Source organism: Drosophila sechellia, chromosome 2L, assembly GCF_004382195.2.
Source record: "Drosophila sechellia strain sech25 chromosome 2L, ASM438219v1, whole genome shotgun sequence".
Lineage (NCBI taxonomy): Eukaryota > Metazoa > Arthropoda > Insecta > Diptera > Drosophilidae > Drosophila > Drosophila sechellia.
The window spans coordinates 9536353-9551242 of record NC_045949.1 but is presented as its reverse complement, the minus strand read 5'-3'; the positions used below and the strand labels follow the sequence as shown (position 1 = coordinate 9551242).

At 43.9% G+C, this 14890-nt stretch overlaps 2 protein-coding genes across 3 annotated transcripts; one reads left to right on the top strand and one right to left on the bottom strand.

Annotated features, from left to right (window-relative positions):
• Positions 1-76: 76 nt before the first annotated feature.
• On the bottom strand, positions 77-3870 carry LOC6611848 (gastrula zinc finger protein xFG20-1). 2 transcript variants are annotated; one of them, XM_002036334.2, is made up of 4 exons: positions 3471-3870; positions 2223-2599; positions 771-2149; positions 77-705 (listed from the first exon to the last, which is right to left on the bottom strand). In XM_002036334.2, exons 1-4 carry the CDS (start codon positions 3472-3474, stop codon positions 129-131), a joined length of 2337 nt encoding a protein of 778 aa, XP_002036370.1. In that variant the 5' UTR covers positions 3475-3870; the 3' UTR covers positions 77-128. The 2 variants fall into 2 exon arrangements, with proteins under 2 accessions (XP_002036370.1, XP_032577618.1); XM_032721727.1 differs by having other exon boundaries at positions 2223-2596; positions 3471-3869.
• Positions 3871-12123: 8253 nt separating this feature from the next.
• LOC6611847 (cytochrome P450 4e3) lies at positions 12124-14319 on the top strand. Its single transcript, XM_002036333.2, has 6 exons — positions 12124-12340; positions 12508-12617; positions 12678-13027; positions 13090-13459; positions 13517-13688; positions 13744-14319. Exons 1-6 carry the CDS (start codon positions 12154-12156, stop codon positions 14160-14162), a joined length of 1608 nt encoding a protein of 535 aa, XP_002036369.2. The 5' UTR covers positions 12124-12153; the 3' UTR covers positions 14163-14319.
• The last annotated feature ends 571 nt before the right edge of the window (positions 14320-14890 follow it).

Sequence of the window (14890 nt, the reverse complement as noted above, 5' to 3'; positions counted from 1 at the left end):
TTAATTAATCCAGTCATTAAGTAGATATTATTATGTAGTTGTCATCCCATTTGTTGTACAGTAGAATACGCATCCGTTTACAAAAGCATCTTTATTGAGTGGGATCGCTAAATGAATGTGTTCCGAAGTTACTCCAATCGCCGGGCCTCGGCTTGCATGGTCTGCAGTACGATGTGTGGCACCAGGTGTGTGGAGGCGTAGTTCAGGGGCACAGTGGCCAATGGCGCCGAGCCGTCGGATGGGAAGTTGAGCTCCTGGGCCATGGGCATGTCCCTGTCGATTACATCCTGGGCGATCAAGGTCTTGGTCTCCTCGTACTCCATGCCCGCCTCCGGCTTGGCGCCCATCAAGAGTTTTCCGCGCTGCACGCCCATGTACTGGGTGGCCTTGGCATTCAAAGGCAACTGACCACAGGTATCGGCATGCACCTTGCGATGTGCCTGCAAGTTGGAGATGCAAGTGAAGCGCTTGCCGCAGTTGTTGCACAGGAAACGCTTGATGCCCGTGTGCACGGTCATGTGGGTGAGCAGACTCTCCCTGTACGGATACTCCTTGGGACACAGGTGGCACTTGTACGGCTTGTAGTCCGTGTGCCGCGTCTTCAAGTGCGACTTGTATTGCGCCTTCACCTTGAATGTCTTGCCGCACTTATCGCACTGGTACGGAGTGTCTGCTTTGTGAAGGAGCATGTGCGTCTTGAGAATACTGCGGAAAGGAAGATACGTTATTAACATTCTTAGAATAGACATTCAAACCCAAATAGTTATTACCCAGCGGTGGACAAATGCTTGCCGCAAACACTGCAGCCGTAGAGCGGTAGGCGGCCACAGTCAGAACGAACGTGGTCAGAGAGCGATGTGCGTCCGGTGAACTTCTTGCCGCACTTGTCGCAGATGAGGTTGCGCTGCTGGCTGCGAGGCTCCTTCTTCGAGTGGAAATTGCGTTCGTGGTTCTTGAGGCTGTCGTGGCCGGTCATGTACTTGTCGCATTTTTCGCAGTAGAGCAGTTCCTTGTGCTGGGCCCTAGCATGCTCAGTGGCCTGTTCCTTGGTGGCGAAGAACAGGTTGCAGTAGCAAGGGCACTTGAAGGTTAGCTTGCCATCTTCGCCATGCACCTTCATGTGGGTGACCAAGCGCTTCTCCACCAAATAGATCTTGCTGCATATGGGACACTTAAAGACTTCCTCGTCCAGCTTAGCATGGACGTCCACGTCCTTAAAGATCTCTTTCATTTCCGCCTCGTTTAACTTGTGGTCGTCGCGCAAATGCTTTTCGTAGGGCTTGCGGATGTGGTAGATTTTTACGCAGTGAGGACACTTCCAGGATTTCTCCATCTTGTTGATCATCTTAAGGCGCTCCTTTAGCTCCTTTTTGCTGATCTTAGCTACGCGTTTTGGTGTACTCGATGAATCGTCAGGCGAGGGCGATCTAGGTGCGTTTCGTTTGCGATACTTTCTCTTGACCACAGGTATCTTTTCCTTCGGCGGTCTGCCACGCTTTCTTGGTCCGGGAGGTTTTTCCATTTGATGACCCCTCAGTTCTAAGACATCTTCTTCCGCAACCTCCACTAGCGGCACGGCCGCGATCTCGTCTAGTATACCAGCGCCCTGTTCCACCTTTAAGCTCTCAAAGGGCTTTAAGCCATCACCCTCATTGAGCAGCACATCCAGCAGCTTATCCTTTTCGTTGCTAAAGATATCGGTGCTTTCGGTCTTCACATACATGCTGGCGTCCTGGTACTCGAAATCTTCTTCGTCGAAGGCCTCCACCTTGACCATTGCCGGCGGAGGAAGCTGGAATCCCGATGCATCCGCATCGTCCTCACTGTTATTGGGTTCGAAGTCGGGACACTCGTCGCCCGAGTCCGAGTTCTGGCTCTCCTGCTTAAGCTTCGTCTTCAGACGACTGGCCAGAGGAATGTCATCATCGCTATCTTCCGATTCTTCGCTGGTGGTATCTTCATCATCAGAGTCCCTGTTTCTGTCCTTCTTGCGGAAGGCCTTATGTTTCTTCATCCCATCGGATGAACTGGGCGAACCGTACTCCGGCTGGCCACAGGTGTCGGGACGACTGCGTCGATGCTTGGATAGGTTGGAGGCGCTAGAGAAGCGGGTGTAGCAGCACTTGCACTCCATTGGTCGGGACTCCTCCTAGTGAAGGGAAAGTAATATTATTTATTATTATTATATTTACAAACGGTGCCACTATTTCGGTTCTACTCACCCTCGGTAGCTTTTCCTCGCCACACTTGGTCCTGCAGTGGCGACGGTATGCCTCCTGGTACTTGTACTCCGCGCCGCACTTTTCGCAAACGAAGGGCTTTCGCTCCTGTCCAGCTACCGGGCCAGTGATTCCGTGCTCATCCTTTGCATGCTGGGTGAGCTCCTCCTCGTGGCAAAACCGTGCATCGCAGTGGCGGCACTCGAAGCCGCCCGGCGGCTGGTGCTTCTTTACGTGCTTCACATATCCGGCTAGGGAGACCAGCGCCTTGTTGCACACCGGGCAGTGCAGCTTAGGTATTCCGTCGGTTGTGATCTCCACCATGAGCTTGTTGGCTGCAGCCGCCGCACTGCTGCTTGGAGCCATCGACTCGGTTTCTGCTAGCGGGAAATTAAGATTAGAGCATGGTGAGGCGAACGTAAACAAATGCAAATTTGATTTTCGGTTGGTTTGGGTTTGTATGCGCGTACCAGGGCTGGGTATTTCAGTTCTGTTTTAAATGCACTTGTCGCAATATTATTGTATTTATATTTATGAGAGGGTTTAGTAAAGAAGAAGCATTTTGCACAATATAATAACTATGTAAATCAAATTAGATCTAGTGGCTCCCGTTTTTTCTATTTTTCGTTTTAAGCAAACTCTCAAATTTTATTATTATTCTTTTGGTTGCTTCACCACTTTTCTTTCTGATAAATTGACATTACATTTGCCATTTAAAGTTAATAAATTAATGTAGGATATTTTTTATTATGTTAATTATGTTTTCTATTTATATTAATTTCTATTTGGTTCTGAAAATATTAAAAGCGGGTTTCCAATGGTCATAACATATTTTAGTGCCATAAAATGAATGTATTCATATGTCTCCTTTCAATTCAACTATCGGCAACGAGCCCTTTGTTCGATACTCAATTCGTTCTTGCAACCACCACCACCGACATCTCCAACAACAACAATAGCACCGACGACGGCAGCCGATTAGCGACGCTGTGCTGCAGCCCTGGTGGCGTTGCGTTCGCCGAGTCGGCAGGCAAGTGAAGGGGAGGCGGGGCAGGTAGGCAGGACAGCGACTTGAAGTGCGCGCATCACGCACAAATGCTCCTAGTTGGCCTGCATCGGCTGTACCCCAAAACGGGGCTCCACCTTAGCCCCCCGATATCGGGCGATTCACGACTACATATCTACATGCACCACCTACATACAGCACACACCATGTACACCATATACACCGTAAAGACCGTATACACCTACCCATATCGGTTCGGTCGAGTGGTGATTCCTTGGACTTGGATTGTGGGCCCTTTTTTTGTTCCTGCTCTCTCCTCTCCACTCCGCTCCACGACGACTCTCTGAGATTCTCAGACACCGCTGAGGGGTCAGACAAATACAAATGTCTCGCTAATGATGGCTTCGCCTGATTCCGATTTCGAGTTGTTCGATTTGGGCTTTGGGTGCTGCGGAACACTTGGTTTTGCGCCGAATGCAGCTCGCCGCATTTTCACTCACACTATTATTCGGCTATTATTGTTTGTTGTGGTCGGGCCGAGCACTGCGAAAAATATTAACAACTCTTAAGTACACTTTAAAAAATGAAAAAACGCCAATGAGCTGCTGGCGAGTAAATTATTTTTCTTTGTGCAGCTCGAGGGTGGCAATGCAGCCCTGGTCGCAGCGCTCATTTGAGCAGCGGAACTGGTTCGCCCCCAGCATTGCCACGAACCAGTTCGGCACGGATCCTCTCGTTTATTTTGGATTCTCTGCGTTTAAGGTCGTGGCGCCATTTCCCCTCCGCGGTTTGAAACTTTGAAAAATAAATTTTAAGTTCCTTCAGCATAACTAAATGTTAATGAAAATACAGCTGTACAATAATGGAGAATGGAACCGGATTTGAGCCAATCTTGTTATACTCTTTACTCGCCGATTAGATACACAAATTTTGTTCACTGCACAGCGAGAGAGCCCGCACTGCAGGGTTGCATTGACCGATTCTCGGCGGGCGATTTCAAATTCAAATTTAGCAGATATTTTTTGGGAGGCCATGGATATTCTTATTTTAATAAATCAGTCTTTAAAATTATATTTTAAATTTGCTTCTAATTATTATTTATATTTATATAATTGCTGGCCATTATAGTTGAGGTTTGGTGATTTGTAAATATTAAAATATATTAAGTCTTAGAGTATAAGAAGTAATTTATTTGTATTTATTTTGGCTGGTATATATAGTCTTGTAAATCAATAATTAAACCATATATTCTATAATGAAGCTATTGATTCTAACGCTTATTCGAAGAAATGTTTAAAGGCTTAAACGTTTACCAAGAATTGTTACCTTTTTTAAGCCAACAAATTAAAAAGGAACATGTTTGCAAAAAACTATAAAACCTTGTCTTCGTGTTCTAATAGGAATTGGAATTTTTGCCGTGTTGAACTCTGACCGTGCCCAATTTAGACCTTTGCCAGCCGTTTGCTATTGATACACAAATCCCCAGCCCAGCGCCCAAATACCCGATTGTGCCATCTAAGTGCTCGAAGGCCATCGAGTACTCTATTTTGATTTGGGGGCGATTACATACAGGAAATTTACACTCATGCAGTTTATTGGGCTCGAAGCTGATTACAATTCTGTGCCGGCAATTTAACCAAGCCCACGAGCAAGCAAAGGTGACGTCAATGTCGGTGTTAATCCGAGTGGGTGTGCGAGTGTGTGTGAGATATGTGTTGTTTATTTGCATGCATATGGGGGGCAAACAAATGTAGAAGATCAATGCTGAAAGAGTGGCTTTAAGAAGATGCACAATTTGATAAACAGCATGTAAAACAATAAACTGTATAGCATAGTGTACAATTTGATTCTCCGAAGGAGATGGTGAATATGATGTGGCTGAAATTGTGCCAGCAAAATCAACACACAAGTTGCACACCAACAACTTAATCAATTCTGCCACTGGTCCTGCCATCCTCGCCGCTTATTGTGTTTGTTTATTATGCAAATTTGCATTAATTTTTCGTAAGCCGCACACGTGATCCTGCAGCAGGAGCAGCAACAACAGTGGAGTGTGTTTGCGTGTGTGCTGCAGTTGCAACTGTTGCTGCCTCCGTTTTTGGGCTTCAAAATTGCTTTCGAGCGCAAATCGTCGGCAAATTTCATTAAAAATGCATACACACCGTTGTATGGGGAAGGTCCCCTATTCTCCTTCACCTGCCCTTTGACCCCTGCCAATGTCTCTCTCAGTTCGCCAGCCATGTCCTCCCTTGAGATTAGTCAGCAGCAAGGACATTTCGGAATCTTTTGTTTTATAAATAGCCCCCTTTGATAGACAATTAAAAATGTAACTTGCTTTCGGCAAGAACAAGTCTATCAATAGGTGGGATTACATGCATGTCGAGAAACGGCGGAAGCTCCCCTTTAAGCTGCCCCAATACTTTTCCCCTGCAGGTGGGGATTTCTCTTCACTTCCTTACCCCATCTGCCACTGCCACGTAAGTTAGCCTTAAGAAAAGTTTTCATCCTCACATGTCTAAGCACTTTGTGCAAATTGTTAACGTTGCTGCTGCGTCCTTCTACGCACACGGGCAACAACAAGAACAACAACATTACTGCCAACATGGGTAAAAAAAGCAACATCAGCAACAGCCTCGGTGGCAACAAAAGCAACAACAGCATCTAGAATGTGGCAACAAAGACTTCAGGTTATTGCATGCATTTTAATTAGTAGACAAGCCAAGTGGGTTGCCACGATACATGTATATACTCATATATTACTTTATAGCACCGACATAGGCATATCCTCGCATATATGTAGATGCATTTCTAAAAGAAGACCAAATTGCCTCCCCATGGGTAAGGCAATGAGTTCCGGAAGAATCGTACGATCAATGTTGAAAAGGGCATCTGAATGCAAATGAAACATTCAGGGCTCATTTAAAAAGTAAGCTGCGGTGAAAAGTTACAGGATTGTCACAGAATTTCTGAAGCATAAATGCCACAGTTTTCAAGGAAAGGCATGTTGCAGAAATAGTCGGACGGAAATTGTTTCAAATCAGAAGGACAAAAAGGATTTAAAGGATCAAATAGTAGGAATGCTTGTTTTACAAATATTTTTTATACAATACCAAAACGTATACACAATCAACATAATTGATAAAAGCATAAACTGTATGAATAAGAACTTTTGTTTGGATAAGGACGCGAAAAACATGTTCGCCAAATTTATCTAACGAAAGCCAAATGATATATGGTTTTTGGAAAGCCCTGTCAATTTGCGAAAGCGAACTATTCACGCGGCATAAGGATAAAGGGTACGAGATGGAAAGACATCGGTTTGAGACTAGATGGCATAGATACTTTTCCAGCGATAAAAAGGACATGTGCATAAACAAATCTGAGCTCATCTGCGTCACAAACAAGACAATGATATATGGATCCGGGTAAACCTTTGTCAATTTATATAAGCAAGCGGTTCGGCTGGATTCGCACATGGCCCGTCGGGCCGTGGACCATATCTCAGAGTCCTTTCGCTAGGATGGCACAGTCCGCAGAGCTGTAAGTGCGGACTTCAGCTGCGGGCCTCCTCTCAATCTATCATTCTGCCCTCGCTGGTGGCGCTGCACCACCCACTGGCCACCCACAACCACCCATCCACCGCCATCACGTTCTGTGCTAGTTTCTTGTATTTATTTTTAAATTGTCTCACTCCCACAAACCCGCAGAGAAACACACACAGCAGCAGGGACATAGACTCACACGCACACACACACTTGCACCACGAATTTCATGGCGGTCCTGCACTCACATCTTCCGTGCAGGACGACAACTCATGTTTGTATTGGTTCGGTGAGCGTCCCTTGCCCACATCTCCTTCTATTTCTCGCAGTGTGTGAGTTTGTCTACACAAACGCGAAAAAGTAAATACAAATGGAATTGCGACTAAAGGATACCCTCTGCTTGCATTCTTATCTATGGTGAAATTAAACGCATTACTAACTAAACTTTCGATTCAGATGTTAGTTTATTGAAAAAGATGTACTTACTTTCCACAGATTTTCTTAATTTCAGGTGATCCTTTCAAACTATTAGATCTGTACAAAATCCAACTAAAAATCCTTACTATTTACCAACTAGTGCTTGGTGCTGACAAAATCAACATCAATTTAATACTCCTCTACGTTGAGAAAGACTACTGGGTGTAAGACACAAAAAAATCTGTGTAAGCTCGCATCTGTGGGGCCACCGAGCGCTCCACGCGTCCCTGCATGTGTGCGTGAGTTTGTTCGGGTGTGTGTGTGTGTGCGCGTTTGTGCCACGCTGTCCATGTGTGCGTGTTTGTATGTAAATGTCCTTGAGTGCTTGACGGATGACATTCATAAACGTCACTTCAATTACCTCCACGCGCCAACGCCAGTGTCTGTGCCACCTCATTCCTGGGCGAACCGACCCCTCATCCACCCTCCTCCGCCGACCGGAATTTACCCTGCCCCATGCACCGCCCGCTCTCCTCACACGGTTGCCTGAGACCCATTTACCGCGAAAGTTGTGAAAAGTCAGTAAGCCAAAAACTAAAGCACTTTCTACTTTTCCGGTCTCTAGTTTTCTTTTTCTTGTTTCAGTCATCGAAGAATTTCCTGCACTTTCAGGATTTTGCGAACTTGCAGATTGTAGCTAGCACTAACACATTGAAAAACTGTCACCAGATTTATTGGTACTTAATAATAAAATTTCACCGAAACGATGGTATAACTAACTAAAAGCAACAGGATGATTACTGAAGCTGAAGCTAGTAGGTTTTCTTTAAAGAATATTTCTGTGATATAGAAGCTTTTTCTGTGCCCCTATTTTAGTTCATTTTCGTATTGTTTTTAACATTTTACAGGATGCAGAAATAGCTCTTCCACTGAAATTGATTCCTTCTGGAAGCAATGGAAAGATTAACCCGAAAGCAAAGCTATAAATAGTTTAACTTTAAAATTTAAATCCACTAGTTTCAAATAACGCTTACATTTTGTGTTGTTGTCATTTCTACAAATTTTACAAGTTAAGCAGAACTTTATTAAGAAAGTCAAATTAAGGTCCAAGGGCATGGATTGAATAAAGTTAAAAGTAAAACAACCAGCAGGATTTCCCAGAAGCTCCCTCAACTATAATTCTAATGAAATCTTTTGCAAGCCGAGTTCATCATATCACAACCAACAACACATCCTTAATCGAATGTTCCTGTAATGAGTTGCCAGGAATATCAGCTTGCACCTTCGTTTTCCCATTCAAACTTGCTGTCCTGTGAAACTTCTTCAGATCAATCGCTCAATGCAAAACCGAAAATACCTCCTAATTCGTTCTGAAAACCTGATCTTGATTCATGGTCTGGCATTGATTTTCTCTCAACAGCCTCAAAAAAGGGCGGAGGGGGCGGGGACACAAACATTTGCGGCATTCGTCGTCGCTCTGTATGTATGTGTGTGTGTGTGCGTGTGCACGTGTATTGGTATCTGCGAGTGTGCGTGTGTGCCTGTGTGTTTGTTTCGATTTCCTTCACTTACACTTGTCCTTACAAATTTGTCCTTTTCTCAAATGTGAAAAGACGCATAATGTCCTTTTTACTCGCCCTTCTCTTCCGTTCAGCCCTCTCTTCTGGCTTGAGCCTCGGTGCCCCCAGCATTGCCCTCTTTTCCTTTCCCTTCCCTTTCGCCCTGCCCCTGGTTTCCTTCCCCCTCCCCAGTTCCCTGCCTTTTGTTACTACTGCGTTATACCCTTGCAAAGGACATCATCTTTTAACGCCATCAAATACGCATGTTCTATACTCAACACAAAATGTTTTAATAAACTGTTTTAAATTGCCAATAATTGAATGTATAATTAGAAAAGATATTGTTGGATTCTTATTTATTTCTTCCAGTTCTTTAATTTCAATATAAAGACAGTTAATTTGCATAAAAACAATTATCATATCAAGGATATATGATACCAAGAATAGACTTTACAGGGTATTCTAAGCCTTGGTTTTCCAAGCTAGCCTTCTCTGGTTATATTTCTTTTTGTTGACGACATTTTGCCTCGTCGACTGTCGTTTATTTTGTGTGTGTTTTCCTTTATTTTTTCGCTTTCCCATTTTTGTTTTGTCCTTTCTGTGTCTCTGCTGACGTTGGCTGCTGCTGAATCTGCTGCTGGCGTTTACCGCCCACATTTGCTACTTGTAAATTATTTGCATTAGTAGCCACTTGTGCTTTGCTGTGCGCTTGTGTGTGTGTGTGCCTCGGGTCGAGGAAAATTCCCCACCCCCTCGCCATCCATGCGGCCTTCCCATTTTTCCCCTAACTTTTTCTGAGGCTCAGTCCAATGCGAATTCATTTTGGGGATGAATCTACTCGAAACGAAACTTGACCCACTGTGCGTGTTTGTTTAGACATACACACCCACCGCCACACGCACACAAATACACCCGTTTGTGTATATATTTTCGCATTGAAATTTCCATTTTTCCTTTTGTTGCTGCTTCCCATTCTCTTTGTTCGTGCTGGCCTGGCCTGCACTTAAATTAACTGATTGCAACATTCTATACAGCTTTTTATGGCCCGATAAGGAGGCGGCAGGAGGCTACAGTGGCTACTCAGCCTTTTGCATAGTTTTGCGAATCCCGAAAAGGGGGGCGGAAATGGGAATGGGCTGGCCACATGGGAGTTCTCTCCTTTAAGTGGACAGTAAATGCGGTTCTTTAGCTTGGCCAAGTACGGTGGAAACTCAACGTGCTGAAATCAAGAAAGAGCCACTTTTTCCTTCTGGGTTCTAAAATCTAAAACCAATTTAAAAAAGTAATTATTAGCAATACTAATTATTATTATTTTTTATTATGATTATTTACTTATTTGTTGTTTATTCTTTTAGTCAAATTTAGCCACCACCGTACCCATCGCTCTTTATTTTCAGCCATTTCTCTCTGCCTCCGAACGTGGCAAACATGCTATGCAGCATTGCGTGCTCACAACGTGGCGTATGCGCAATATTTACTTCCTCTTCGTCGCATGAAGGCAAAAATGCATTAAACAAGACAACGCGGCAATAACAACAGGCAACGTGCGGCGAAGTGGGATAATGAGGCAGCGAGTTTGGGGAATTGCTGTTCGTTTAAAGACAGCGATTTCGTTCTCAGCTTGCTAATTGCGTATACGACATGTGTGATCCCCACTTGATAAGCCGAGGAATAATTAACTAAAATGACTCTCCGGATGAGAGTTGGTTTTATTCGACTAATATTTGAGGAAGCGATTGTCGGGGTAATTCGATGGCATACTTTGTGGGGATCTGGATGTTTTCAAGGGTTCGTTATGGTTTAAAGCCATAAGCCAACTGGGATTGCGCGGAATATTCTTTTAATAGATGCAATCGATGAATAAAAATAAACATAAAACCAACGCCAGAGGAAGCTGCTACAAATGGGCCGAACAATTTACATAATCAACGGCACTACCAAATATAGCAACCGAAATGGGAACCGGAAATAGGAAGCCCAGTCGAGCAGAATGCCCGGCCGTACATTATATGTATACGGAACATGCGGACTCGTCCTTCGCCTCGCAGCGATTTATCAAAGTTCATTGAAATTGTTTGTTTGCCCGCTGCTGCTCGCCCAAACATGTCCTTGAAAGGGGGGTGGTGGTGCTGGTGGTGGTGGGCCAACGGCCTTGCCACTCTCGGCTTCAGCTGCTGATGATGACGACGTCATTCATTAAAATTTTCGCCCGTTATAAGTTTGGGCATTAAGCATTAAGCAACGGCAGCAGCAGCAGCATTGAGATGTCAAGCGAATTACAGGCCCCAAACAAATGCCATAAAAGCCATTCACAGTGTGCAAAACTTTTCTCTGTTTTTCCTTTCGTTTGCCAATTTGATTTATTGCCGGCCCATGGAGATGTAATCGTGAAATGGTAAATGTTTCTGTGTGGGCCGTGCGTTTGGCGGGCAATTTTTCCCGAAAGTCATGGGCTCATGGGTTCCCAGCGAGGAGTTCTGTATGGTTCATCTCCGGGGATTCGTGTCACGGGTCCAGTTCTCCCACGCAGGCGAAAAGCCAATGCGTGGTCTTTGATTAATTCTCATATTATATGCTTTATTAAGCTGCCTCCTTCGAAAAACATATGGCCATGTCGATGGGACTGAGTAAAATCGCCTGCCGATTCCATTGTCATGCATATAAGAGTTATACCTCTTTTGTTAGTGGCTTCTGATTTCTGACCATTTGTTTGGGCCACCCCCAACTCTATTTTGCCCTGTCGTGTCCAGATCTAGGATGCTTGACTAGCCGAAAAATTAATCGCTAATGACCATTTTTTGAGGCCTGGCATGTGATGGAACTTCTGGTTGAGCTTCTCGTATATGCCGAGCTCCTCGCTGATACGAGATTACTAATTCATACCGTCTGCCGTACGTCTGTCTGATAGATAAACAAATAAGTACAAAGTCCACTGGGCCAGACATAAAAAATATGAAAAAATTCAAAAACCTGACATTGATGTTCGGCATCGCCAAATTTTCAATACTCTTATTCAGAAGAATAACACACCTTGTCAACAAAAAATATATTCTGGTGTTGCCATTGAAATATTGAATATCAAAAGTGGGTTCAAAGGTCCATAACGCTGTAAGATTTTTGACCACTCATCGTTTTCAAGCGTTTTCGATTTCACGGTGGATGCAATCAGATAAAAGTGCGGGGAAATGTGGACTTTGACCCCCCAGTCGGTGTTGATTCTACAGAGATACCTTTCCGAGGCCAGGCTAGAACCGATTGCAGTGCGACTAGGAAGAGCCGGGAGATTTCGCTTGTCTAATCGGTGAGTGGACCAATCCGGAGCGAGCTGAATAACCTGGCTTGGCTATAAAAGCGAGCGGCGCAAGCGATTCTTCAATCTGCTCCAGCTGCGTTCGGTTCAGTTTTCGTTGATGCTACCGGAAAAGGTTTATATAAATATGTGGCTCGCTGTGTTTGCTCTGCTGGTGCTGCCACTGATCACATTGGTGTACTTTGAACGGAAGGCATCGCAACGGCGCCAACTGCTCAAGGAATTCAATGGACCCACTCCGGTGCCCATTTTGGGCAACGCCAATCGGATTGGCAAAAATCCGGCAGGTCAGTTCCAAACATCCAGGCGTGGAGGCTCGTCTCGCACTCTACGTGTCGCACTGATAATGATTTAGTGGGTGTTATCAGTTGTACTATAACCGGCTGATAGAACGACATCTGGTGGCCAAAGATCAGTCTGATCCTAATCGCGACTGCTTTACTGATTTTCACAGAAATACTGTCTACATTCTTTGATTGGTGGTACGACTACGGAAAAGATAACTTTCTCTTCTGGATCGGATACAGTTCCCACATTGTGATGACCAATCCCAAGCAATTGGAGGTAAGTACAATATAATTTACTTTAAGATAATCTAATTCCATCGAATGCAACTTTCGCCAGTACATATTGAACAGTCAGCAACTGATACAAAAATCCACCATCTACGATCTACTGCATCCATGGCTGGGTCATGGTCTTCTAACGAGTTATGGTAGCAAATGGCATAAACACCGCAAGATGATCACCCCATCCTTCCACTTCAACATCCTGCAGGACTTCCACGAGGTGATGAACGAGAACTCCGCCAAGTTTATGACTCAGCTGAAGAAGGCAAGTGCCGGAGACACTATCATTGATTTCCAGGAGCATGCCAACTACCTTACTTTGGATGTCATCTGCGACACGGCAATGGGAGTGCCCATCAATGCCATGGAGCAGCACGACTCCTCCATTGTTCAGGCATTCAGAGAGTGAGTTCTCGAAAGTAGCTTTACATATCATTTAAATTTACTAAAACTAATTTTATTTTTAGTATGTGCTACAATATAAATATGAGAGCATTTCATCCATTTAAGCGCTCCAACCGCGTGTTTAGTTTGACACCTGAGTTTTCAGCCCATCAAAAAACTCTGAAGACACTTCAAGATTTTACGTATGACATCATCGAAAAACGAGTCGATGCTCTGCAGAATGGAGGATCTAAGGAGGAGCACGATCCATCGTTGCCACGAAAGAAGATGGCATTTTTGGACACCCTGCTATCCTCCACCATTGACGGTCGTCCTCTCACACGACAGGAGATCTACGAGGAGGTGTCCACCTTTATGTTTGAAGGACACGACACGACCACCTCGGGAGTATCCTTCTCCGTATATCTTCTCTCGCGACATCCCGATGTCCAGGTATTTTAGTTTACTAATTCCACATTCATTTTGGGTACTCATTGTCTGAATCTGCAGATGAAATTGTATCGGGAGCAATGTGAAGTCATGGGTAATGATATGAACAGAAGTGTCAGTTTCCAGGAGATTGCCAAAATGAAATATCTGGATCTGTTTATTAAGGAGGCGCAGCGCGTCTATCCCAGCGTTCCATTTATAGGGCGATATTGCGATAAGGATTATGCTATCAGTAAGTATCTTATATAGTTAAAAAATAATAATAATACCAAATTACCCCTATTAAGATGGCAGTATAGTGCCCAAGGGTACAACTCTCAATTTGGCACTCATCCTGCTGGGCTACAACGATCGCATCTTCAAGGATCCCCATCATTTTCGACCGGAGCGATTTGAGGAGGAGAAACCGGCTCCCTTTGAGTATTTGCCTTTCAGTGCCGGGCCACGAAATTGCATTGGCCAAAAGTTCGCGCTCCTAGAACTTAAGACTGTTATATCAAAGGTGGTGCGATCTTTTGAGGTCCTTCCAGCAGTCGATGAACTGGTCTCCACGGATGGTCGCCTAAACACCTACCTGGGTCTTGCCCCAGGCGAAAAGTTGAAACGCGAGGCAGGGCGCCATAAATATGATCCCATTCTATCCGCGGTCCTAACCCTAAAATCAGACAATGGTCTGCACCTTCGTCTCAGGGAAAGAAGATCCTAGTAAATAAGGAATATCAATACTTCAAATACCTCTATTAAGTTTCAGATCAAAATTTATGCATTAATAATATTTTTAATTGCACTAGAGTGTACACATAATATTAGCAAACATTTTCCCTACTATATAATATTAATAAAACTCCAAGTAAATAATTTGATTAATTTTATTAGCATTCAAACTGAAAAATACGCTACTTTTCTCCCATTCTTGCAAATGACCACCTCACGCCAAAGTTGTAAACTAAGAAAAGAAGAACACTCAGTTTAAGATTCATTTTGGTTTTAAGCTAATCTTGTTTTCTTCCACGCATATTTATAGCTGATTGAGTTTTTTCTCTTGCCACGGCTTGCATAAGTTAGTATAATGAAATTAGGAATGGCTTATTCGAGATTAAAATGTATGACTGCCAGATTTGGTCAGGTTACTACGACGTATCCAATGAACAAAACTGCTGGCTTAGTTTCGAATACTCAACCAAAGTTTTAAGTTAAATAAAATAATTTAATAATAAATAATAATTCAAAATTATTTGATTTTTAACTAACTTTCGGTCTACATTATATTTAAGTAAAGCTTTAGATTCCTTCCTAATTTTCTAGCCATTAAATTAGTCGCATTGAGGTGTGCGCTGTCGACTTTAATGTATTACAACCGCGAAAAGTTTTGCAGTAGTCGTAGTTAAATTTTAAATTTCGAATTTTCGACTATTTCGTTCCAACTTGTTTCGC